This window comes from Mirounga leonina, unplaced genomic scaffold, assembly GCF_011800145.1.
Source record: "Mirounga leonina isolate KUSES-001 unplaced genomic scaffold, KU_Mleo_1.0 Mir_366, whole genome shotgun sequence".
In the NCBI taxonomy this organism is placed as follows: Eukaryota; Metazoa; Chordata; class Mammalia; order Carnivora; family Phocidae; genus Mirounga; species Mirounga leonina.
In genome coordinates, this window is record NW_023270709.1 from 13,587,028 (window position 1) to 13,614,991 (window position 27,964).

General features: G+C 44.1%; 1 protein-coding gene across 4 annotated transcripts in view; it reads right to left on the bottom strand.

Moving 5' to 3' along the window:
- NEDD9 (neural precursor cell expressed, developmentally down-regulated 9) overlaps positions 1 to 27,964 on the bottom strand; it is a 209,091-nt gene that overhangs the window by 106,776 nt on the left and 74,351 nt on the right. For 3 of the 4 annotated variants that reach the window (XM_034985675.1, XM_034985673.1, XM_034985674.1), the window contains exon 2: positions 4,743 to 4,928. In XM_034985675.1, the coding sequence (XP_034841566.1) occupies positions 4,743 to 4,754 (12 nt within the window). In that variant the 5' untranslated portion in view covers positions 4,755 to 4,928. Of the gene's footprint in view, positions 1 to 4,742; positions 4,929 to 5,014; positions 5,037 to 27,964 lie in introns of those variants that run through there. The other variant, XM_034985676.1, reaches the window with a different exon arrangement.

Here is a 27,964-nt window from a genome sequence, read left to right on the forward strand (position 1 = left end):
ATTTCTGCAGCGCAGCTGGGCTTTGTGATCCATAATCAGACACAGAAAGCCTTCAGCAATCCCATCCAGGGGAACTCAATTTTCCTTCATTTCAATGAGAAAGTTAAATCTCTGTCCAGACGGTGCTTCTTTGCAGGCACAGCAGCTCTTACACCTGCAGGACACTTCATCTCTGGATATGCTTCCCATTTTCCAGACAAGCTCAGGGGATCTGCATCCCCCAGTAAAATTCCTGTCTGCACTAAATTGCCTTGTAGTCGTGATTTATACCTCAATAAAACTACATCTTGAAAAGGAGAATGGGTTTGATTCTATAGCTGACATAATTTATGCATGTTTTCGTGTTGGAATGCATAGTATTTATGCAACGGGAGAAGTCTATGGTATGTGTATACCTACATCCACAGAACTAATGACAATGAGGACAGCCGAAATGTCCCCAGGCATCTAAGCACTGGACCCCATTCCTATTGAGACAGCACCCACAGCCTCAAGCAGGGGGTCTCCAGATTCTCTGGATATCAGAAACCCCCATGGGGCTTGCTAAAATTATGCATTCCTGGTCTTCACCTTAGATCTCCTGATTTAGATTCACAGTGAATGGGGTCCAGGAATCTGTTTTGAGAATCTTTGCTGGTGATTCTGAACACACCAGAATATGAAAAACATTTTCCTTCAGGTTAGGAGATCATACCTCTATTTCTGGTTTGCAATTAGTTACCCCCAATTAACTATTTAAGGAAATTCGTGCTTTTTTGAACGCCTTCTTTATGTCAGGCATTGTGCCCGATCTCTTTTTTTTTTTTTTAAGATTTTATTTATTTATTTGACAGAGAGAGATATCTATCTATAGAGAGGGAACACAGGCAGGGGGAGCGGGAGAGGGAGAAGCAGGCTTCCCTCTAAGCAGGGAGCCCGATGCGGGGCTCGATCCCAGGACCTCAGGATCATGACCTGAGCCGAAGGCAGACGCTTAACGACCGAGCCACCCAGGCGCCCCTGTGCCCGACACTCTTAAGTACATATTATTTAAAATTTTCCAGTGGTCTAATAAAGTTGGCACAATTATCCTCATTTTGCAGAAGAGAAGTTGGAGGTTCAGAGACGGTAAAAAATATTAGTAAATACTGAGGCAGAGAGTTGAACCCAGATCTCTTTGGTTCCAACCAACATACATTTCCCATGAAGCCACATTCCCTGACTATTCTGCTGGGCTTTTTCTATGCACCCAGAATTGGGCCAAATGTTTTAGGGTTCATAATATGTCACCCTTTAATCTACTGAGAGATATTATGAGAATTTTTTTAATTTAATTTTATTATGTTATGTTAGTCACCATACATTACATCATTAGTTTTTGATGTAGTGTTCCATGATTCATTGTTTGTGTATAACATCCAGTGCTCCATGCAGTACGTGCCCTCCTTAATACCCATCACCGGGCTACCCCGGTAATACCCCCCATCCCCCTCCCCTCTAAAACCCTCAGTTTGTTTCTCAGAGTCCATAGTCTATTATGAGAAACTTCTTAAGGAGATGATGAATCTTTGAGGAAGAGATGAATCTTTTCATTCACTTGGGAAAACTTCTGCTCTCTTATACTGTGGACACAAAGTGCACTGACCAGAGACCCCATTTGGAACTGAGCAATCTCCGAAGACTGGGTGATGGGCCACTCTCAAATGGACCTCCTGAGATTGTCCTCAGCTGAAGAGAGCCTCTTCATGCATGTCATACCATGCCCCCACCCCACAGACACACCATGACTGGTCCAGAAAGGTGTATAAAGGCCTGGCACCCTTACTTCCATTCTAGACAACTCTCCCCATGCATAGAAGGGTACGTGGTCAGCATGGGCCTTAACTATGTACTGTACTCCAGCTCCCCTCCTGCCTCATCCTGCTGCCTTTGTTGCTTATAGGTATTCCTGAGAGCACCTTCTGTAACCCCCTGCATGCCAATCTCCATCTCTCCAGAGTCTGCTTCTCTGGGAACTTGACCTGTGATGTTGTTAAATCGAATTTTCCTTGTGGATAAATTATGGTTATGTTTGGGCGGTGTAACGGGCTTATTTGTGTCCCCCTCCAAATCCATACATTCAAGTCCTAACCCACAGTATCTCAGAATGTTAGAAGTTGGTTTGGATATAGGGCCTTTAAAAGAGCATTCAAGGTAAGATGAGGTCATGTGGGTGGGCCCTAATCCGGTATGACTGGTGTCCTAATATCAAGAAGACATTAGGATACAGACACAGAGCAAAGACCACGTGAGGACACAGTAAGAAGACAACCATCTGCAAGCCTCAGGGGAAACCATACCTGCTGACACACCTTGATCTTGACCTTCCAGCCTCTAGAACTGTGAGAAGGTAAATGCCTGTTGTTTGAGCCATCAGCCTGCAGTACCTGTCACGGCCGCCCCAGCACTCTAACAAAAGCAGCTTTAGAGGTATTCTTCATTTCAGTCCCTATTCTTTCATCCTTACTCTCTAGGAATAACCTGGAAAGCTGAACGAGTTAAATTATCCATGCAGTATATGGAGGAAAGGTAATAATACTCAGTGCATAAAGTTTTCATATTCCCTAAAATAGGTCATATTTGTTTAAGGGCTGAGAAAAGAGCATGTGAATTCCTTCACTTTGTTATATCTCCCTTTTTAGGACATCACAAACCTATGGCAGGTATAAATATACACTTTGATGACCACTTTGGACCTGCAATGAACTTGTATCTAATGGGGAAAAAAAGGACACAATTTGCAAGTCCTGTCAGTCAACACGTTTTGGCCATTTGTGAAGCAAGAGTCCGGTTGGATGTTCTTTCTTGAGATAAACCATCACAGACCATGTCCAACTGCCAGCTTCCTGCCTCAGTATAAAGGGGAGGAGGGAGGAATGCCAAAGAAAAGGTTTTTGCAGTTGAAAAGATTTTTTTTTTCAGCGTTCTTGTTTTTCTGAGCCAGCCCCATCGTCAGTGATGCATTGGGAAATTACCTACCAGCTCTCTGACAGTGAAGCCAAATGAAAAAACCCTGAATTGTCATCTGCCAATTTCTGTGGTGTAAATACCGCTACCACAGCCACTGTTGAGTTACCTACGTGAACTCACTGGGAAGGACGAGCGCAGTCAGCTCTGGGGAGCTGGAATTATCTGCCTCCAACATACCACTGATTCCTACAGAATCGCAAAGGAAGGCTGCCCACTGCCCAGCCTCTCTGCAGCTCACATGGCCCTCCGAGTGTGCGCATGGACTCTCCGCCTTCCCTCCACGTTAGTGTTTGCACAGGTAGCTTGGGGCTTGCTATCACTTGATGAGTTGTTTGGTAAAGGGCTTGCTTTTAAGTGTATTTATAAGGTTAGCAAAGGTTTCCCCAAAGGATGTTTCTGGCCATGAGCTCACGGTGTCTTCATTGTGGCTCCCCAAACCAGACAATCACAGCATCTGGGGCTCAGGAGAGCAACTCAGTCTAGCCTGACCCAGATTCCTAAAGGCTCGATCTCTCCCTCGGCATTTTCTTACACGCTGCTTCTCCCATCTTCTGCCTTGAGTGATTTCTTTGAGTTGAGTAGACTTTACTTCCTATGTGCTGTAGGACTCTGAGTGTCCCTGGAAGCCTCTATCGAGGGTTTAGAATATGCCAAAAACAATTATAAGCAATTTGCATGCTTCATCATCACAACAACCCCTGCAAAGAGGTGCTTTTCTCACCCCATTTTATAGATGAAGAAACTGAGGCACAGAGAGGTTAAATAACTTGTTCAAGGTCCTACTACTTGTGAGTGGCAGGGCCGGGATTCAAATCAGGCAGTATTGCTTCAGGTCTGGATCTTTAACCAGCACGCTGCCCCCCAAACAGCAGGAGGGATGTATCCCTAGAAACGATTGATGACAAGGACCAGTGCTCCTTTTTTGCTGTTAGGTGGTACTGATAATGGCCAGTTTTTTCCATTCTATTTAGTCTAGTATGAAGTTACACGCAAGTGTGTACGTGTGTACGTGTAATATTGACATACAGTTCAATAATGATAAAAAAAAAAAAAAGAAAAACCCAACCAGAAGTGGTGGAATTAACGATCCCAAGGACCCACATAGATGATTCTAAAGCAAATGAAAGATTTCAGGTGGTAGAATTGTCTGATTTTCAGATCCAGAATACCGAAAGTTGAGAATCAACATGTATTTGAAATACCACAGGGCTAATGTTCATTGCAGGGACTCAAATGGAATGAAATATTGGCTTGCATTCGAGAATGCTAAGGTTAGGAAAATGGACCATTTTAACCCTAACCTCCATCTCAGGCCAAGTTGACTTTCTTGCGGAACGGCTGAATGGAAAAGGAACAGTTTAATACTGATTGGCGGTTGGAGAAACAAGGCACCGGAGAACTGGCTAATCTAACCTAGGGGATCAGCTTCTGAAGAGTTCAGTGAGTGTAACTTCCAGACTTGCTTGTGCACTAATTATACTAAGGGGAATATTCTACCTTTGTCCTAGAAGATTGCTTCCCCTGAGATTGAATGGAAGAGGATTTCCTGTGAGCATCAGCGTATCCATCTCAAAAGATTCACCTACCAGAGCAAAATCGGGTGGCCCAGAATCAGCCTTTTAATTCCAAATATTAGTTACAATCCTGAGTGAGGGTTGAATGCCGTTTGATTTATTGTTTCAAAGGAATGAGTCTGGGTTGAACTGGACAAAAGGGAAGAGGATGAAATGGACGTTTTTCCCATCACTACTCACCGTTGCCCACATTTTCCCAGGTGCTTCTTTCTGTTATGCCAAGGAATGTTGGAGCTCTGGATCTTGAAAAAGACAATTCCTGTCTCAGTCTGCTGACCAGCTTCTTTCTTTTCATAACTTGGCTTAAAGAGTACACAATCTTCTCGGGCCAGTGTGTGACATTATGGAATTCACAGCTTCTTGAATCTGAAAAGAAGTTTAAAATGTGTAAGTGGGTAAACACGGACAGAAGCTGAGACACTTTTTATGACTTAAGGATGGCATCAGAGCACCTGGAAAAGCCAAATCCATAGTCCCATGAATGGAATCCATCTTTCATTCATTCATTCATTCAATCATGCCACCAAGGAAAGCATTTATGGTACTCCCACTCTGCGTTGACCTGGAATTGCAAAGATGCAGAAAATATGGTCCTGTTCTCAACGACCCCACAGTCTAACAGGACAAACCAAAAAAACACAGTCCCATAAAATATCACAGGTCCTCTGATTGAATTTGCCTTTGAGTATGAAGTGGATCTGGGGAGGTCACAGAAGGAGGGAGAAGGTAAACTGGGTGGGGTAGATATTTGCGAGGTGCTTCTTATTGGGGCAGAATGGTAGAAGTGGGCGATCCTTCATTATTTATAGTCTACAGTTTTAGTCCTGTCGTTGACTGTCATTGATTTAACTTGTTTTTCCACCCCTCCACCCGCTGCTTCTTTATCCCCCTTTTATGTTGTTGCTTTTATCACTTTAAAGCCACCAAATGTGCCTGAGTTTACCTCTCATCAATGGCCCGAGAAAGACACCCTGCAGTCAGATGCTTTTCTTGTTTCCCTAAAATGAGGAAAACTGGTGCTTTGGCAGTGTGGCTTTTAAACAGCTTAGATGCAAAGCCCAGAATTTTATTTTTCGGGACATAAAAACGGGACTGGGCTTTTGGTTGGTTAGTACATGCCAGCTTTTCACTTCCCTTTCATGATCTCACAGCTATATTCAGTTTTGGGATGGTGTGTGTGTGTGTGTGTGTGTGTGTATCCTTATGGACCATTGTTGAAATATATATTCTTAGAAAAAATCCTGATATTTAAACCACATGGGCTGCGCAGACATCTCTTCACGAACCAGGAATCTGAATCTTTGTAAAAAGAAAGTGTTTTTTCGGGGCGCCTGGGTGGCTCCAATGGTTAAGCGTCTGCCTTCGGCTCAGGTCATGATCCCAGGGTCCTGGGATCGAGCCCCACATCGGGCTCCTGGCTCAGCGAGGAGCCTGCTTCTCCCTCTGCCTCTGCCTCTCTCCCTGCTCATGCTTTCTCTCTCTCTCTCTGTATCTCTGTGTCTCAAATGAATAAAATAAAATCTTTAAAAAGAAAAAAAAGAAAGTGTTTTTCCTATCAAGAATGAGAAATCAAAACCAAACTGGTGTTTTAAAACGTGGAGCAGAAAAATAAGGATTGTGTCTGGCACATAGTAGAAGCTCAGCAAACTGTGTAATGAATTTATCCAGCTGCCCTTATGGGGAAGAGAGGTCTTCTTAGAACCGCTTTCCAGAGGGTAATTGGGAGTCGGTCTCCTTTCACTTCTGCTAGGATGGAATAGCTTCCTGTAATTTCGGTTTGATAAACACAGTATTTAAAATCTTGGTCAAGATGGGGAGAAGGGGATTTTCCTCTGAGGCACTTGCAGTGGTTATAGGCAGGAGGACACAGGCCCATGACTCATTTGCTCTGCCTGAACCCGTCCATGCTCACCCAAGTATCTGGGCCTCACATGGTGGAGAAAACCAGCAGTGAGAGTTATTGTTTCCAGAATTCAGTCCATTTCCCTATGAGGTATTCATGCCTTGAGGCATTTTAACTGCCCAAGGTGTCTGAGCTTAAAGGCAAAGCATTCAGAGCTGATTTGTCTGTGGGGATCCCATAAACGACAGTACCAGGAATGATAGATGATAGGTAGATAGAAAGATGATAGATAATAGATTTCATTAATTCTTTTTTTTTTTTTAAAGATTTTATTTATTTATTTGACAGAGAGAGACACAGTGAGAGAGGGACACAAGCAGGGGGAGTGGGAGAGGGAGAAGCAGGCCTCCCGCTGAGCAGGAAGCCCGATGCGGGGCTCGATCCCAGGACCCATGTGACCCGAGCCGAAGGCAGACGCTTAACGACTGAGCCACCCAGGCGCCCCTCATTAATTCTTTTTTTTTTAAAGATTTTATTTATTTATTTGAGAGAGAGAGAGTGAGAGACAGAGAGCATGAGAGGGAGGAGGGTCAGAGGGAGAAGCAGACTCCCCGCCGAGCAGGGAGCCCGATGCAGGACTCGATCCCAGGACTCCAGGATCATGACCTGAGCCGAAGGCAGTCGCTTAACCAACTGAGCCACCCAGGCGCCCAGCAACAAGCATTTCTTAACCATCTACTGTGAATAGGATAAAAAGAGGGTGCCATCTAGGGTTTGGTCAGACTTTAACCATGGTCCCCTTTCCTCTGATTCCTACCCTAACGGTACTGCTATCTAAGCACAAAAGTTTCCTGTAACAAAACCCCAAACCAAGCTTGCTAAAAGCAGTTTTCTTATTTCCAGATCAAGCAGCTTAATTCTGGAGACCAGCCTCCACTCTTTCATGGAATAAGGTTTGAGTACCCCAAAAGTAAATGGCAGTAAGAAAAAGTGCCTTAACCACTATGGGCGCCTGGGTGGCTCAGTTGGTTAAGCGACTGCCTTTGGCTCAGGTCATGATCCTGGAGTCCCAGGATCGAGTCCCGCATCGGGCTCCCTGCTCGGCGGGGAGTCTGCTTCATCCTCTCCTGCTCCCCCCTCTTGTGCTCTTTCTCTCTCTCACTCTCTCTCTCAAATAAATAAATAAAATATTTTTAAAAAAAGATTTTATTTATTTATTCATTAAAGACAGAGACAGAGGCAGAGGGAGAAACAGGCTCCCCACGGAGCAGGGAGCCCGATGCTGGACTTGATCCCAGGACTCTAGGATCATGATCTGAGCTGAAGGCAGATGCTTAACCTAAGACTGAGCCACCTTGGTGCCCCATTAATTCTTTATTGTGATATATAACACACATAGAAAAAACAAATGTAGAGCTGAATCAGTTGTCATAAATTGCCTTCCAGGTGAAGGCACAGCATACTACCAGGACCCCAGAAGTTTTTCAGCTGCCCTTCCAAAAACAGCCCCTTTCTTTAAAGGCAGTGCTGCCTTGAGTCCCATGCAGGGAGCCCTATGTTGGGCCTTGTGCTTGTGGGCTTCTAGATTTCCTCCACCGATGTCCCTTTCCAAGGGGAGAGGAGTCCTTGAGGCCAAGAGGCCATGTCCACCTAGAACCCATGTCTCCCTTTCTACACCATGCACCAAGTACCAGGACCTTGGGATTCCCTGTCCAGATGATTCTGAGTCCACTTCCAGATCTTCCCCGGCCTCTTCTTCAGGTCCACCTGCCCAAGGGGTGGCCTAGGAGCAGATATTTGTAGGAGGCTGTGGTTGGACACACATGGACACAAAGGCCCTTGAGGTATGGGATGGGGCAGAGGGTGGGAAGAGACGGTGGGAGTCTGGGGGCCTCCTCCTCTTGCGCCACACATTCCAGTGAGAAGCTCTAAGCAGTCCAAGAATTCTAGGGTCCAACGGTGCCTTCCAGGTTGCCATGAAGATATATTTGTCGAGGTAAGAGGATAAAACATCTTTTATTTAATATAGTGTTAATTTACTTTAAAATATTTAGGCCTATGATTATGATAAGCTGTTCTCCATTTAACCCCAGAAATGTTAGGGGTGAGCCTGCTTAAAGGCAACTATCCTGACTATTATGGTAATCCCCTCCATGCCTTTCTTTATACTTTACCCCTTACATCTGCATTCCTGTATGCTAGAGTCACTTTTCCCTGTTTTTGAACTCTGAATAAATAGATCACACAGTATATATTCTTTTATGTTAAGTTCCTCCACCCAGGATTATGCTCGTGAAATTCATCCATGTTGTTGCCAACAGCTATAGTTTACAATTTTTATTGCCATGTAGTATTCCATTGTATCGATATCTACCCATTTTAATGTCGAGTGACAAGTGAGTTGTTTCCAGGATGAGGCCATTATGAATGATCCAGGATGAGGCCATTATGAATGATCCAACAGATCTTTATCCATTTCTGTTGTTCATATACCTAAGAATGGAATTTACTGGATGATAGATACACATTTTTTCAACTTTACTGGAAAATACCAAATTGTTTTCCAAAGTGGTTGTATTAATTTATATTCTCACCAGCGGGGCATGAGACATCCCATAGCTCCTGACAATGTCTGGTATTTATTTTTAGTTTTAACCATTCTGTGCTAGGGATCTTCTAGTACACTACTCAAAAGTTTTTCTTTTTTTCTTTTTCTCCTTTTCTCCTCATGATTTGTGTCTGAAGATACCGAAGTGATTCTAGGAACTTAGGAGTTTCAAATTGACTGCCGCTAACATCAGTAGAAGTATATACTAATAATAACATTATTATTTATAATAATAGCTATAGTTTTCATTTGAAATATGGCAGCTAGGGGAAGATCTACAGTCTTGAAAGAGTCACAGTAATAAAATCCAAACCAACAGGGTTAGCCCATACAACATTTTAAAATAACACTGATTAGCAGACTGACCTGAGTGTGTGTGTGTGTGTGTGTGAATCAACACACTAGCTATGCAGTTGGTATTGACCTTTTCCTTTCATAGAGGTATGTGTGTCCCCAGGACATACTCTGACAGTTGTGGCAGCATGGGGCACAGATTGCTGAATTGCCTAGCTGGGGCCAGTCGGGGCCACCCTAGAGGAGGAAGATTAGCTTGGGGAGGCTATCAGCTTGCAGCTCATTAGCCGCCACATCTGGCAACATCTGTTTCTCCAGGAGGCAGCAATAGCCATGTGCTCTGGTCAACAGAAAGCAAGGGGCACGCACAAACCTCTTCTGCAGAAATGAGCATAACCTCCTCACTGCCCACCTTCTTCTTAGCCTACTTGGGTCCCTGAGCTTTCTCACTTCACCTTCCTCTTGCTAATATCCTCAACCTCCATGCACCTTTGTCCTTTTAATGCACCCCCCCGGACAAAGTCCAGCTCTGAATGCACTCAACTGTTTACTTTCTCTACATCAATCACCCAGCTGTGGAGCATTGCTGGAAAACCCACACACCCTGCAGATGGTGCCACTATGTACTTATGGTCACCAATGCCGTCTTGGCCCTTGTTACGGTCAGGCAGTCCCTCTCTGTTCCCCTGGTTCACTCACCCTCCTATTTCCCCATTTTTCTGTTCTAATAATAAATCCTCTCCTGTAAGGATGTATTGGTGCCTACTCTAGACACAGCTGGCTGTTGTCCAGTATGCACAGGCCGTTTCAGACTTTCTCCACTCTCCTTAAGTCCCTGGTTTTAGTGCCAACCCCTCTACTGAGCCGTACTTCCCAACTCCACTGTCAGCCCCAATAGGCAAGTCTCTCCTCTTGCTTCATGAACCAAAGCTAGAACCACCTCACAGGGACTCCCTTGACTTCCCTCCTCATCTGCAGATTCACTTAGCATCCAGACTCATCCCTTTCTCCTTCCTGCCTCCTTGTGCCAATAAAGGAAGTGTCTCCTCTTGTGCCCAAGTGTATCCCTCTACCTGGTCTCAATGCCTACTCAGGGACATCTCTCCACATTCCTCTCCTCTCTCTCCTCACTTCTTCCCAGGAGTTGTCCAATAGGCAGGCTCACGTTTCTCCCTTACGAACCTGGTATCAGGAGCATCCTTAGCTTGGCCAAGAACCTCATCCAAGCAGGACAAGAAGCAGTGGTAGGGGTTGGATTGTGTCCCCGCCCCCTCCAAGTTCTTATGTTAAAGTCCTAGCTCCCCGTATTTCAGAATGTGACCTTATTTGGAAATAGGGCCACTGAAGATGTAATCAGTTAAAATGAAGTCATACTCTCTCTGGATCTCACTTTCCTCATTTGGGACACAGGAGTCATTGGATTGTCATTTTTGGGGTAGGCAGTTCCAAAATCTGTGGGAGCAGAGGTGGCAGACGGGAGAGGGAGGTTGGGGGGGTGGTTCTGAGCTCCGCACCTCTCCTTTGACCACAGCAGGTTCCAGTTTTAAAAGGTTTACAATTTGGAACTCTTGGTAATATTTGGCTTAAAAAAATGCGTTTCACTGTTTAAAAAATAAAATACAAAACTTAAATCTCCTGTCTTAGGTGATATCTCTGATCCTTTCTAACCGCAATAGACTATGATTATAAGATTTTGTAGGTGAAAGCATATGGGTTTGATGAACATATTGCACAAATTTTTCTCAAAAAAGCCCTATTTAATAAAATTTTTTTTTCTGTGAAGATTTGATAAAAGACTAATGCAATTTAATTTTTAAGCCCTTTAAAGACGCTCCTATAAAACACTCACAAATTAGAAAAGCAGTTTTTCTTGGGGCACCATATGTTGGAATTTGGGGTTTAGAAATATGCTTACTGTCCACCTGGGGCTCTGAGACCATGTGCAAGTGAGTACTTGTACATGAATGGGGACCTTCCGATGGTGAGCTCTTGAGGAGAATCACTGTGGCTGCTCCATCTTTGTTTCTGCAGGACCTAGCTCAGTGCCTGGTACATAGCAGGTGCTCAGTAAGTCCTTACTGAATGAGACTCCCTGAAGGTCTGTGAGAATTCTTGGTGATAGGAAAGAAATAGAACTTCTTTCTAAGGGAAGGGGTAGGTGGGGTGGAATCCACAAACACAGATTAAGAGGGGGCAGTGCTCTTGAGCGAGGCGTGGATAAAATGGCACAGTTTCTGCTTGTGGGACAGTTATCTGTGGGATGGGATAAGCACAGTGGAGGAACACAGCTCTATGGCCTCCTCAGAATAGTCTGTCTAGGTTCCTGGTTTCCTGGCAAATCATTGCATTTCCTACACAGAGACCAGTGGACCACTGAGTCTACATTTTTCTTATTTCTCCCTGGATATTTCTCTAGTTGGTATCTGATCCTTATTTTTAAGGACCCCTAATGGGATCCTTGATGGGAAAGGATCTGGGTAGCTAGTAGGATAAACCAGGTTCTCCAACCTTCTCTGTCTCCCAGTCTGCCATATGCAGCTGGCAATGTTCATGGCAGGAAGTGCCCTGGAAATCAGGAGACCTGGGTCCTAGTCCCAGGTATGTGACTTGGGGCAACTCAGCCATTTCTTGGTCCCAGTTTCATCCTGTGGAAGATGAAGGGTCAGACAAAATCGTGTCCTCAATTCCATATCTCATATAGGTTATCACCTGGATATATAATTGGTGGGACACCAGTAAAGGCATTATTCACCAAAAATAGTGTCTTTCTTTCTCTGTCTCTGTCTCTCAGTCTGTCTCTGACCCTGTCACACTCAGTGATGTTTCCACTTCACTGTGACTTTGAGTTAAGGCCTTGGAGGGGATGCTGAAATTGCAGGGCTATTTAATTAAAAGGCCCAGAAGCTAAGCATTTATCTGTTGTGCACATCAGGGATGTTACACTTTCACAACCTGGGGCGTGTGTTAAGGAATGGAGCCTGACCTAGATCAGATTTATGGTCAAAGGTGTCAGAAAGACCCTCATCAGAGGCTGGGCAATACTCCCCCAGAGGAGGAGAGCAGGAGAAGGAGGGGCAAAACAGGGGTTAAAGCCAGCTGGGTGCCCCTTTATGGTTCCACGCTAAGGACAGTTCTAGGCCTGGGACGACTGCCCTCAGCGGCTCACACTGGCTGTCCCCTGTCTGGCCACCGACAGCCCCTGGAATAGAGGCCCCTTGAAACTAACGCTTACATGCTTACTAAGTTGTCTTCCTTGGGAATTGTATTTCCCTGGGCTGTGGAGCCTTGCTAAGATGTTGCTTGCCAGCCGATAGAGGCCTTCTACCACACTGGGATTTTGGTAGGTAACTAAGAAAGACAGAGTTAATTAAACCCTTCATAAAACAGTCCATCAGCCACCTGCTTGCAGAGCAAAAAGTCAAATTCCTCGCTGTGCTTTGGCAGAAGGGTTGTGTCCCTCAGCCTCCTCTTGGGCGCCATTCAGGATTCTAACCAGGTTACCTATGAAACTTCTTTTTCATTGTAGTATATATATTTTTCCATTTGTGTAAAAGCAGTAAATAAATACCATTGATCTCGTCAGGCCATGCCAAAGAAGAATTTGTAGGGGATTTAATACCCTAATGCATCAGACACACTTGAATTTGGCTAAACATTCAAATTGGGTGGTTTGGCTCAATTGAAGCAGTTTAAATGTTGTTGGGATATAGCTTTTCAAGGGACCTCGGTTCTTTCAGAATGATCCCTGGAAGGGATTAACTTTTAAGTGAGTTGGAAATTCTCAGGTATGTTTTAGAGATCTACAAAACAAGCCTTCCCTTTGTTGGAAATGGGTAGGACTCAGTAAAGAGAGTGAGATGAGCTGGGTTGTCTGTTCATCCAAGTGCACATCCAGACGTGCACCCTGGGGGCATAGGAATGAAACCATCCATGTTTTAGGATTTTCTACAAACATCAAGATATTCCAAACGACAGCCAAAACCCTGACCAAGAAAAAGGGCATGGCAATAATCATGAAATAAGCAAGGGTGGAAGTCAAAGTTGTAAGTCCTTAAAACCCTTCTGTGTTTAGGTATTGTCTTGCTGAGCTTGCGGCCCTGATTCTTTTCCTGGTCTTTGCCAGCAAATTTTCAGCAATCTCTTAGCAGAAGAGAGGACATTGTTTGCTGCACCTTCCTCTCCTGGGGAGTTCCTGGACGCTGACTGTTTACAGGGACTCTCACCTGCCTTCGTCCCCCATCTGGTATTAATTTTTATTTCTTCTTCTTTACCAGACTCTGACTCATATCCACCCAAACCTTCAGGCTTCCTGAAGGCGGGCTTCCCCAGACGTGGTGCCCCACCCAGGTAATGCAACTTGTCATGAAGAAAGAACGGTCTCTGTCCCCAGTCTCGGGGAATGTGACAGTGATTTACTCAATCATCCACGTCAGAAATGGAGAGGTTTTGCTCAGTGCTTCATTTATTCTCACTGCCCACATCTCATCGGTGATGGGGTCTTGTCCTTTTGAGCTCCTTAGCTCTCCTACTCCCCTTTTCCCCCCACCCGGCCACATCTCAGTTGCCCCCATCTTAACTCACTGTCTCACCGCTGGACCAGTGCCATTTTCATCCCACTTTATCCTCAAGGCAACGGGGAAGACTTTGAAAGGTTTTGACTGGGAAGTAACTTGATCACATTTCTTTGTCAGAAAAATCACACTGAATCTAGTGGATGAATTGGAAAGGTGCCTGCCATGGAGATGCCGAGAAATCGATTACAAAGCTGTGCCAGAATCCAGATGAGAAATGCGAGGGTCTGGATTAAGCCCATGACAGAAACGATGAAGACGAGAGCAAGTGGCTATTCAGCAAGTCGGTGGATAAAGTATAATATCCGATTGGAACTAGAAGGTGTGGGAGAGGAAGTGTTTATAATAAATGTTTTGCAGATAGAAGAGGAGAAGATTGGGTGGATGATAGTATCCTTCTGAGAAAGACAAAATTAAGAATTAAGTTGGTGAGAAAATGATGAATTTAATGTGATGTGTTAGGTTCCAGTTTCACGTGGGGAATGTCAAATGGGGAGAAAATCTGTAAGCAGTTATATATATAGTTGATGCTTGAACAACACGGGTTTTAACTGTACAGTTTCACTTATGTGCAATATTTTTTTAAGATGTATTTATTTATTTGAGAGAGAGAGAGCGTGTGCGCAAATGAGGGAAGGGGCAGAGGGAGGAGAGAGAAAATCTCAAGCAGACTCCATGCTGACTCCGCACTGAGCACTCCAAGGGGCTCGATCTCAGGACCCTGAGATTGTGACCTGAGCCAAAATCAAGAGTTGGCTGCTTAACTGACTGAACCACCCAGGCGCACCCCCTTATGTGTGGATTTCTTTTCAATAAATACAGCACAGTACGGCAGACTTTAGGACTTGCCCATCTCCATATTTATATGAGCCACTTCCATATATATATAGCATATATATATATATGCTATTACTTCTGTTTTTATGGAGGACCCTGACTAATACAGCACAGAATGAAAGAAAAGAAAAAAAAATTGGAAGGAAGGAAGGAAGGGAGAATGAAAGAAAAGTGTGGGATGAATGAGTCCACGAGAGCCTACGTGCTTTGAAAACGTAGGGAGAGTGTGGTAACTGTCTGTCTGTGATATCTGATGGCATCGATGACTCATCAACATTATGTAACTAGAATTAGCCTTCAGACTTTGCTGTCTTGGAGGTTTTGTCTCATAAAAGCAGGACTTCCTAGCTTGGCTTGTTTTCTTGTTACTTAGGAGCTGTTGCTAGCATAAGGTCATACTTAGAAAATTGAACCTTCAGTAAGATTACTCAGAGACTTGGCTGCTTTCTCCCTGGCTGTTTTATCTTTAGGTTGAAAAAAGAAACAGCTCACTTTTCTTAAGTGACATTACACATCACTTTGAAATATGCTCTATAGAGCCCTGAAATCTGGTTATGTTTGTTTGTTTGTTTGTTTGTTTGTTTGTTTGTTGATACTCTCAATTGTTTTAAAAAAATGTCAAAAAAATTTTTTTGTTTGTTTTACTCTAAAGATCTTCTTTGATAACCCAGTTTTTAGGAAACTGTTTGATGAATAGAAGCTGAGGCAGAGGTGAGAATTTGCCCAGCTCATACCCAGTTTATTTCTGACCCAGGGGTGGGATAACCTCAGAAACCACTAAGGTGATTTAAATGAGAGACTTATTGAGCATGTAGAGTGTATTTTGTTTTTGCTCTATTTTTTACAGTCTTTTCTGTTACAGTATTAAAGTGGTGGTGATAAGCCATTTTATCTGTGGTTGTAGCAGAGTCCATTTGAAACATCTCCCCAGCTCAGAAAGATGCCCTTGGTTGTCCCACTCACTGACAGCGATAGGTTCCAGATTTCAGTTTGGACAACACAGTAATGCTTTATAAAGTTCACGGCTGTCTGGACCTGGGATGAGCACCTGAACCAAGTTTAGACTCAAAGTCCTTCACACACACACACACACACACACGCTCACACACACACACTGAGCCACTCACACACCCACACACACTCATACACACACCCACACACACTCACATACACACCCACACACCCACACCCACACCCACACACTGAGTCACTCACACAGCCCCTCTCCACGTGTGAACTTGGAAGCATGGCTGCATTTCTGCCTCTGGCATTGAGCGCTAGCCTTGTCCTTAAAATGACCACCTCCCTTCCTCTCCCACTAGCCCCTGCCACCTCACACCATGCTGGAGATGACCTGTATTTTAATCCTTGCAGCCAAAAAAGTCCCCATTTATTCTGTTAAAATAAAATAAAAATATTCCCTCCTTGGGTTGTATAATACAAACTCAAGGGGTGCCTGGGTGGCTCAGGTCATGATCTCGGGGTCCTGGAATCGAGCCCCATGTCGGGCTCCCTGATCAGTGGAGAACCTGTTTCTCCCTCTCCCTCTGCCCCTTCCCCCCACTCATGATCTCTCTTTCTCTCAAATAAATAAATTAAAAAAACAAAACAAAACTGACGTTTAAGAATTTCGATGATAACAGTCATGGACAGTGCAGTGGGGGAACTCAGTGTTCTTATTAAGACCCACGCATACTCTCTCACCCCTTCCTTATCCCAGGAAAGCCTCAGCAGCTGGTGGCAACGGTGACTGCCATACCCTCTTATTGGTGGAGTGTGGTTAGTGCCATATTTATGACAGTCAACTTGTCTAAATCTGTCAGGGTTACACGGGTCTGTATCATTCCCAACAATGCCATTTGCAGGAATTTATGCTGCAGGTACACTTGTACAAAAAAATGTATACAGCTATCCTTGGATGGGTACAAAAAGACCTAGGACAAGGGTACTTGGTAAAGCATTGTCGGTAAGAGCAAAATATCTGAAACAATCCGAATTTGTGTTGATGGAGAAATGGTTGAGTAAATTATGTGAACCTATACAACTGGGGTATTATGACATAAGAAAATGAACAAGGTGTTTATGCATGATGGTAAGTGAAAAAAGCAAGGTGCAGACCAGTGGGTTTCACAGGTTATCATTTGGGGGATGATGACATCTCTTCAAATTTGCCCATGTGTGTACACATTGAAAAAAACTGTGGGAAGAGAAGGAATAAGTTAATGCCAGTGGTTTACTTGTGCGTATGTATGTGTGTGTGGAAGGGGTGCAGGGAAGTGGGCAGCTTAGATGGGAGATGGAAGTAGGAAGAACACTTTAAGTGCATACTTCTTATGAGGTTTCAAAAAATGCTATACTATGTATTGTCAACTATACAAAAGAAAGAGAGAGGAGGAGGTGGAGGAAGGAGAGAGGGAAGACAGTCAATGGCTATCAACAGAGACGAACCTTTATTTCATCAGACTCTTAGCTGGTTATTCTTACTCAGTAAAGAAAATACTTGGAACTGTTTTCCCTAGAGCAAAAAAAAAAAAAAAGAAAGAAAGAAAGAAAAAAGAAAAAGAAAGAAAGAAAGAAAAAAAAACAATCCTCTGACACTTAGGGACAGGGCCTGGCTTTGGCCATAGCATCGTGGTTTTGTGGCTTCCTTCCTCATCACTCCCCATTATCCCCCAAGGTCAAGAATCACGGCAGACCTAGAATCTCCACCATCTCTGGCTACATCCACCTTAAACAATAGCCTTTCCATTGACAGACGAGAGGAACTCAAAACTCTGAAACATTATAGGAATGAGACTGGAAATTCCTTCCCTGTGGATAAAGTCTACTATTCCTCCATGTTTGGCCAGGGAGGACAGGCTTAAAATGTCACTGTGTCTGACAGAGAAAGAGAAAACAGTGACTCAAAACACACACTGAGGTATAGAAACCTTAATTTGCTATTTCCTCTAAAATAGATGTTCATAAAGGAGTGGGTTTCTCAGCCTCATTACCTATGATGGGGCCCAAAGAAAAGAATGTACAAGTTTATTTGGGACTGCCCCAGGTAGTGTTGGCAGATAAAGTACAGGATATCTAATTAGAGTTGAATTTCAGATAAACAACAAATAATTTATATACCAAAAATATATACTACAAACTATGCTCAGAATTATTCATTGGTTACCTGAAATTCAACCTTAACTGGGTGTCCTGTGTTTTTATTTCACTAAATTCTTCAAGCTGGTCCCCGGGGACTGGCCTGCAGGAGTGGAAGCTCTGGCTTCCAAGGTTTAATGCACAGGTGGAGAAGGCCCATTTGTCCCATCATCTCAAGGAAATGACAAGCAAACACCCCTTCCTCCAAGAGCTGGTTAGATGCCCCTGACTCCAGGTTCCAAGCATGGCATCCACCTCAGGACTTTGCCACCATGTCTGTTCTTAACAGATGGATATCATCCAGTCCTACACTGCTGCCCCAGATTCCACAGATGAGACACCAGAGGATGTGTACTGCTCTGCCATCAGAAGGACTTTGGCTTCCTGTTTCTAACAGAAAACACGGATTTGTGCTGATCTTCCAAATGTTCCCATCTGGCCTGCCCACTCTCATGGCTTATACCTACAGAGGGACCTGTATTAAACTGAGTCAGGAAATCTTCTAAGAACCAGAGTGTGATTCCGGGTAGCCCCTTCCAGGTGTCAGGGTAAGCCTGGAAGGTGGTGGTCGCTCAGTGAGCATGGAGTTAGGACCAAAGGGAGAGGACCCTCATGACATTGCTTCACCTGGTTCTGCTGCTGCACAGGTGAAGCACGTCCTCCCCCAAGCAGAGACCATCTTTCCAGTGATGAGGTGGCGGGCTCAGGTGCTATGACCCCTGAGAGAGAAAGAGAGGGAGCCTATTCTCAAAGGTAAGTCAGCTTTTAAGCTGCCCTTCACAGGGCACAGATCATACTCATGGAATGCTGCTCAGGTTCCTTCCCTGTCAAAGAGGAAAACCTTGCACATGGGAAGACCACTTGGAATGTTGGCCCTCAGGTTACATGTGGTCTCCGTGTGCAGCCAGCTCTGTGATTACAATACATGCAGTGACCGATGACACAGCGACAGAAAACATGTTCCCAGCACCCCGCCTCTCAAGGACAAAGGGTGTATACACTCCACCAATAGTAGGTCTGTCTTCCCTGAACCTTGCTCCTCCTGGATATGAGCTCTTGGTGAGTTGACAGTCTGTCTTCTGAATCATCCATAGGATTGGAGGCACATGGTGAATAGGGTTTGGCTTTCTGGAAGAGCTGGGCTCATGGGAGGATAATTAAAGAAAACAGCTGTGCCAGAGTCAGGGCTACTGTGGAGGAATTGACTCTGGCTCTTTCCTGAAGCTGCAGCTCACCAAAGAAAAGCCAAAGGCACCAGCAGCAATGTTTTGAGCAGAGAAGAGTGACCACTGAAGTCATGACTCAGAGGCACCGACTTCTCCATGTCCACTGTGGGGGCATAGCTGGGTAGGTTGCATCACAGAGAGTGATTTTAAAGTACCATGAACCCAGTTGAGGTTTGTAGGGCAGACATACAATTGCTTGCAAACAAATGGCAGGCACTATGAGCAGCGTTTTATGTTTCTCTGCAGGTTTTCTTTTGGGTCTCTCCAGGGAGCTGGGAGGAATTTGAGTCTGAAACTCTAACCTTCGTCGGCCATTTTCTCCCCCCTTACACTAGATATGAACCTCAGGAGATCTTCTGGAGCATTTGCTGAATTCTAATGAAAACTGAGCCTTCCAAATATTATTCTTCTTATGGTTTGCTAACACTTTTTTCCTGGAAACACATCATACTGAGATGTCTTGTACCCTTTGTTTTCCCAGACTATTTGAAAGTTAAAGTATGCAGATATCCAACTTGGGGGCTGATCCAGGCTTTTCATGATCTAGCCAGGGTAGGCAAAGATTCCAGGGAAGGCCAAGGATTTAGACCACCTGCATTAGAATCACTGGAAACACCTGTTTAAAATCCTGATTCTTGGGGCCTGTTCTAGAGCTATCTGTTGAGTCTCTATGGGGGACGTCTGGGAACCTGCACTGTTCACAACCTCCCTCCCGCCCCCCATTCCAGGTGATTCTTGTGTACACTAAAGTTAAAAGGCATTGGTAGAAATGAAAGGGTCTTAGATTAGCAGCCAAAAAGCTGGAGTTCAAATCCATTTACTACTGGGATGGTTTTGGGCAAGTTACTTACTAACCGCCAGCCTCATTTCCCCATCTGTAAAAATGGATATGTTATTTTATAGAAGTTATATTTTTTTTCTGTTTGAGGATTAAATGAGATAAGACATATGACAAGGCTGTCAAATACTGAGCTCTTGCCTAAGAGAGAGAAAAGGCATGGTGAGCTCAAGCAATCTTTGTAGACCTTGAGATGGGTATGTTTTGCAGCAATTTTCAGAGGCTCATGTAACCCCTTTTGGATGGACTCAGAATAAGGAGATTTACCCACTAAGTGGCTTTACTACCTGGTAAGGCCCTACTAACAAACCCAGGAGTGGAGGATATCGTGCTATCAGGAAGACGAGGTGATACATAGACACTTTCAGAAAAGCAGCTACAGGCTAATATAAAAGTGGAATAAGTCAGCTAAGAGCATAGGGTGTCTTTACAGGCATGTTCCTCAGCAGGGGCCATGTGCTCTCAATCGCTGACTCACCAGGACAATTATGTCCCCCAGGGCACACAGGCCAATGTCTGCAGACATTTTTTAGATTTTTTTTTTTAATTTGAGAGAGAGAGAGAGAGAGAGCACAAGAGGGGGGAGCGGGAGAGGGAGAAGCAGACTCCCCGCCGAGCAGGGAGCCCGATGTGGGACTCGATCCCGACACTCCAGGATCATGACCTGAGCCGAATGCAGTCACTTAACCAACTGAGCCACCCAGGCGCCCTCTGCAGACATTTTTGATTGTCACAACTGGGAGATAATACTTGTATCCAGTGGGCAGAGGCCAGGGATGATGCTAACCGCCTCATGGGGCATAGGACAGTTTCTCACACAGAGAATGATCTGACTCCAAATGTTAATAGTGCCCCAGTTTAGAAACTCTGCTCTAAGTTGAAGCAGAAGACTGAGTCAAGGGTGACAGAAGGAGGCCTCCAGGCAGTTAAACACCTCCTGAGTGACAGCCTCTTGCTGCTGTCTTGCAAAGTCTTATGATGTACGATGGGACCCAGTGTCCTGCAAGCTGTCAGGTCACCATTAACCCCTTCCCATGTCTCATGTTCAACAGAGTCAGTTTCCTGCTCATTTCCACAATGAAATGACTAGGTAAAGCATTCCTAGAGCTTTGGAGAAGGAGAAGGTGTTGCTCTCTACAGGAGAGGGAGGAGACTACCTCAACTCCTGGCAGTAGTTTTGTTCCTTATCAGGAGGTTAGAGCATTGAGAAACCACTGTAAGGCCATGCTGTCCGACTGAGTTTGCCCCTGTAAGGACCCCAGTGCAGGCCCAGGAGAAGTACCCGCCAGGCTTAGAGGGATGCCATGGTGGCACTCAGCATTCAGGGATGTGATCAGATCCAAATGGCTGTTGGTTTATGCTAACCCTTTTCTAGTATCTTGCTCCCCTATGTGATCCTTGGCTTCGTTCCATGGACTTCTCCCAGTGCTTCCAGTTTAGTGTCTTGGTTAACCAGCTCTCTGGCTTTATTCCCTCCACTTGATCCCCTGTCTCTTGTGTCTCTTCTTTCCTGACATGGCTTGTGCTCTCGGGCTATAACCTCTGGGAACCAATCTCTTTGGTTGTCCTGGACTCTTCCTGCACCAGCCTGACTTCCTAGGTTTCTTTTCTCCCTGCTCCACCCATGTCTCCTGGGATTTCTTTAGCATTTTTATGAATGCTGCCTTCCTGCTTGCAGGGTCATCATCAGGACCCCAGGCTGGGCTTAAAGGCTCTGCTGTCACCATATTAAAATTATTTTTTAAAAGATTTTATTTATGGGCGCCTGGGTGGCTCAGTCGTTAAGCGTCTGCCTTCGGCTCAGGTCATGATCCCAGGATCCTGGGATCGAGTCCCACATCGGGCTCCCTGCTCTGGCGGAAGCCTTCTTCTCCCTCTCCCACTCCCCCTGCTTGTGTTCCTGCCCTCGTTGTGTCTCTCTCTGTCAAAAAAATAAATAAAATCTTAAAAAAAAGATTTTATTTTATTTTATTTTTTATTTTATTATGTTACGTTAGTCACCATACAGTACATCATTAGTTTTTGATGTAGTGTTCCATGATTCATTGTTTGCGTATAACACACAGTGCTCCATGCAATACGTGCCCTCCTTAATACCCATCACCGGACTAACACATTCCTCCACCCCCTTCCCCTCTAAAACCCTCAGTTTGTTTCTCAGAGTCCATAGTCTCTCATGGTTCGTCTACCCCTCCGATTTCCCTCCCTCCATTTTTCCCTTCCTCTTTTATTTGAAAGAGAGAGAGAGAGAGCACAAGCAGGCAGACTGACAAGCAAATGGAGAGAGAAGCAGGCTCCCACTGAGCACAGAGCCCAGTGTGGGGCTCGATCCCAGGACCATGTGATCATGACCTGAGCTGAAGGCAGATGCTTAACAAACTGAGCCAGCTTGGTGCCCCTTAAAATCCTTAATAGTTTCTTCTTTGAACTTGTATTTTGTAAATGAAATCTGATGGGACAACAGAGCATGCACAAGAGCAAAAAAAGATGCATACAATATATGCACGTCTGCCTTTTCTCACCATTCCATTCTTGTAGAGCGTTCGCCATGAAAACAGGATTCCAATGGACCCACAATGTGTGGCAGTTCGTGGGGACCCAAAGCAAATACGAAGTAAGTGTGTTTTTCTACCACTGGGTAAGCTGGGGCGGGGGAGGGACACTGATGGCCCCCAGAGACCATGCTTTCCTTCTGAACCAAAACTTGCTTCAAATACAGAAAGAAAGGGATGGCATGCTAAGAAACACCAACGACCAAGATACCCTTTGTCCTCTCTTACTCATGCTGCTTCTCTGTACTAATCAACCATTAGCTCCTTTCCTTTCCATCTTTCCTTACTCATGTTTAAGCCAAAGGTAGTACAATGTGCATGATCAAGAAATGACATAAAAGCAGCTGAGTTAGTGTTGTGCACTATTATGGTAAGAACAAAATATGCAAATTGTGTAATTTTGGTGATTAGCATATGAGTTAAATGCTCTTATATTTGCATTTAAAACCAGCACCACACAATGTAGAGATGAAAGGTAAGATTCATGCTAATAATTTAAAATTTAAATTTTCCTTTACTTAGAGTGGCATGAAATAGCAAATTAAAAAAAAACAAAAAACAAAAAAAACAAGCCATGACAAGTGAAGAGAGAGACTGTGGATGAAAGGAAAAAAGCTTTTATTTTAGTACCTCTAATGGCACCTTTCTCTTGCTTTTTAAAAAGAAGAGAGCCTATGTTTTCATTTTGCACTGATTTATGCATGTACACTCCTATTTCCTAAGGCCAGAACCAGTGTCTCTTTGTCGGTGGACCGTGTTCAGGCTGTAGGAATCCATTAGCCTGTGTGTGCAGAGAGCAGGCGGTGTCTGGGAATGGATGTTCCCTGGGAGTAGCGCTGAACCAATGGCTGACAGATTCAGAAGTATAAATACTGCAGCTCCTGTGTTACCCCTCCAGGACAGCTTTGGAAGGGGGCCTACACTGACTCCTGGCTCCCCTGTGGGTTACCAAGCTACCCACTCTACAGCTTTGGTAGCGCACCTTTGCCTGCTCCTCACCTTCATGGTCCTATTGCCTTACCACTTTTTCTTGGGGAGATTTCCGAATCAGTTTTATTCAACCTAAAGCAACTTCTCTACATCTCCTGAAACCTGGGACCTCGCCAGCTGAGACACTTTTTTTTTAAGAGGGAGAGAGAGCGAGAACATGAGCGGGGGGAGGGGCAGAGGGACAGGGGACAAGCAGACTCCCTGCTGAGCACAGAGCCCGATGCGGGGCTCTATCCCAGGACCTTGAGACCATGACCCCAGCCAAAGTCAGACACTCAACCGGCTGAGCCACCCAGGCATTTGAGTATGCTGTGGACAAGCTCACCTGTCGTTCCCAGCTCTGTGAGTATCTCTGCCAAGGCCATGGTTTTTGTGAGGTGTCAGTGGTAGCCTGTGATCAGGTTGTGGGGTAGGAAAGCCAACTATGGATATGCCCAAAGGAGTCCTCTATATATGCTGGTTTCTGAGGTTTATACCAAACTTTTGATACAAAAATCATTCCATGCTAGTCAGAGGGAATTTGGAAAGCACTTTGGAGAAATGGTCTATCACAGGCCACTCCACCACCAAGCAATGCTCTGGGCAGATCTGGCTGAGACCCAGAGGAGAGAAAACTGGATAGCTCAGACCTCAGGGAAATGTGCTCTTTTGACCAACCGAGCCTCTAAATGCCACAATGTCTCCAGCTCTTCTTGCTTCGGAAGAGAGGAGAATAAAACTTACAAACAATGGGCTTCATTTTACCTTTTTAAATTAATCATAATCTATTCTGTGAAAATCTGTCTGGAACCAAAAAAAGTTTATACAATGGGAAAAAGTCTGTTCAACAAAAGGTGTTGGGAAAAGTGGACAGCAACATGCAAAAGAATGAAACTGGACCACTTTCTTATGCCATCCACAAAAATAAACTCGAAATGGATTAAAGACCTAAATGTGATACTTGAAATCATAAAATTCCTAGAAGAAAACATAGGCAGTAATTTCTTTGACATCAGCCATAGAAACATTTTTCTAGATCTTTCTCCACTGGCAAGGGAAACAAAAGCAAAAATAAACTATTGGAACTACATCAAAATAAAAAGCTTTTGCACAGTGAAAGAGACTATACACAAAACAAAAAGGTAACCTACAGAATGGGAGAAGATATTTGCAAATGATATCTCTTAAAGTGGTTATTATCCAAAATGTATAAAGAACTTCTACAACTCAATACACCAAGAACTAATAATCTGATTAAAAACAGGCAGAGGACCTGAATAGACATTTCTCCAAAGAAGATGTACAGATGGCCAACGGACATGTGCAAAGATACTCAACATTGCTCATCATCAGGGAAATGCAAATCAAAACCACAACGAGATATCACTTCACACCTGCCAGACTGGCTAAAATCGACAACACAAGAAACAACAGGTGTTGGTGAGGATGTGGAGAAAAGGAACCCTTGTGCAAGTTTGGTCGGAATGCAAACTCTGCAGTCACTGTTGACAACAGCATGGAGGTTCTTCAAAAAATTAAAAATAGAACTACCATATCATCCAGTAATTCCACTATTTGATATTTGCCCAAGAAAATGAAAACACTAATTCATTGATAGATGCATGGATAAAGAAGAGGTGGTATATATACAATGGAATATTATTCAGCCATAAAAAATGAAACCTTGCCGTTTGCAACAACATGGATGGAGCTAGAGAGTATAATGCTAAGTGAAACAAGACAGAGAAAGACAAATATGCTATGATTTTACTCATATGTGGAATTTAAGAAACATAACAAACAAACAAAAAAGAGACAAGAAACAGACTCTTAAATACAGAAAACAAACTGATGGGTTGCCAGAGGGGAGGTGGGTGGGGGTATGGGTGAAATAGATAAAGGGGATTAAGAATACACTGGTCATGATGAGCACTGAGAAATGTATGCAACTGCTGAACCACTGTATTGTACACCTGAAACTAATATAACACTGTATGTTAATTATACTTTTTAAAAAAGTCATCATCTTTTTCTACTCATCTAGGTACATGGTTACTTGAGCAATCTTGGAATGCCTTTTCACCTTCTCTGCCTGGAAAATTTTTACCTATGCTTCAAAATTCAACACAAAAGCAAATAGTCCCAATGTAAGTATATTTACCACCCAGCACCCTTAGATTATATTGAGTCAGAATCTTTATTTTATTAATTCTTGAAGTCCCTCCACCTTGTGCAACACTTGGCACGTGATTGGTCTAAAAAGTGTTTGATTAGATAACCATAATGGCTCGTGTGAGCCCTGCGCTATGCTAAGTACTTGACATGCATTATTGTTCTCTTCACACCAACACTATTTGTAGGTATTCTCTCTTTTTATAACTGGGGAAACCGAGGCCTAGGGAGGTTGAGTCACTTGCCTGAGCTCACACAGCCTCCCTAGGAAGAGAGCGTAGTCAGACCCAGGTTTGCTAGCACCAGAGCCTGCGTTGTTCACCACGGAGTGAATGAAGTAGGTGAATAGGTATTTCCAAGGCTGTCAGGAAGAGTACTCATTAGAAAGACTTGTCTCTACAACAACCTCTTAATTAAACAGTGCAGCCATTTGAAAAGGAAGCCATTTTTACCTTCCAACTCTGTTCGGAACCGTTTTCATTTTAACTAGCTTCTCCCAAGTCCCCTGAGCTTTGTTATCAGACGGTCTTGTTGCACAAATATTTAGCTCCTGCGTAAGTTAAAGGCAAAAGAGAAACCAAACAGAGCTATAGACCCAGGCTGCTCTCAGCTCCTGGTTATAGCTTGCTGCAGGACTTCACCAAAATTTCATCATGTGTTTCCAGCACATAAGAAAATTCTTGAGAGTGGTGCTGATACACCAATTAAAGATCCTGGTATTTTTGGCCCTCTGGGGCAGACAAGGAAAAGGGATTTATTTTATTATGAGAAACACTTTCTCGATTCTACTTAACTTTTGTTATTCAAAAGGGTATTTCGAAGTATTGCCAAAGAATAGGAACACCATGTTTGAGTTATCTGAACATGCTGGACGTACGTAGTCTAATGGGTGGTGTTTTACAGTGCATTTCTTTTCAATCCAGTGTGGATTTGTTTAAAAAAAAAATCACAAAAATGCACTAGCTTCCCCGCCCTTCCCCCCACCCCTTCCAGCTTTTGTCGCTGAGTATGTGGGATCACGTGGGTAGCTGTCTATGGCTTGATCAACACTGCTGGCTTGCCTTCGGCCCAGTTGATCCTATTTCTGAGGTGTCTTGCTTCCTTGTCCATTCAGGAACCAAGAGTCCCTGAGTTCAGGCAGTCTGGACTTAAGGATGACTAGGTTGCAAGAACATAAGAAATGGAATAAGATAGGAGGAAAGGTTTATGAGAACCACAATAAAAGAGAGAAAGAGGAAGGGTTGTATAGGGGGAAAAGGAATGAATTGACGGGTAGGAGACTTGAGCTTTAGGCAGGGTGACAATCTCATTTATTATCTGAACTGGGACTTTTTTGAGAGTGAGAGGGATTACTATGGATAAGGGTCCTGGGACAACAGGCACAGATAGAGACTGTCCTGGTATGGTGTGGCCACCACGGTTCTGGGCCACTAACTATCTGTCTAACCTGCAGCAAGTCACTTAGTATCTCCGGGCCTCAATTTCTTGCAGTGCGCTCAGTGGTGGCAGAACCACCCACCAGCTGATGCGGGAAAATGAGTGTGTTAAGAAGTGGTTGGTTGTGACAGTAACCGAAGGCAGACAGCATTAGCATTCTGTGCCCCGAATCTGGGAATGCTAAATGTCCTGCTATGAGCCATGAGATCACTCGCATGAGGAAGAGTCATCCCACCCAAAGTGTTAAAAGCATCCCCACTGAGAAACACAGAATGGGCTTTGAATTCTTATATATAAAGAATTATTAGACCCTGTAAGAGGGCTCCAGTCACACCAGACAACTTTCTATGGTGCCAGACCATTGGGCAGAATTTCCAGATGCTGCAGGTTAATTTGATAGCCCCTGGATAAAAGCCAAGAGCAGAAGTCACCCCAACTCATCCTCACCCCAAGATAAAGTATATAAAGTATTTTATGGGGTGGTTTTTCTTTTATCTCAATGTCAACAGAATTGTTGAATAATTAATTGTCTTCATTTATTTGTGAGATGATTGACATTGTCCCTCAAAACAGAAAAACAACTTGAGCTAAATCTAAATTGCAAGTATGCAGCTGACATAACGGAACTTTGTCTCTGCTTTGTCTTCTATGGTAAACTTGGACTTCTCCTGAGTTGGCTTCCGTTCATTTCAGCAAGAAGTGTGTAGCAAATAAACTTTTCACCAGTCTTCCCATGGAATGGTAGATTCAGCTTTACCATGAGTTAGTGGCCCCAGGGGGAGTAGGCCAAGGGCTCCCTCTCTAGAAGATGCCTCTTAAAAGGAAAGAGGTCATTGACAACACCCAAAGGAGGCTGTGGCCATAAATATTTCAGAATTTGGCTTCCTTAGTATCTTAAATAATGAAAAACATTTGCT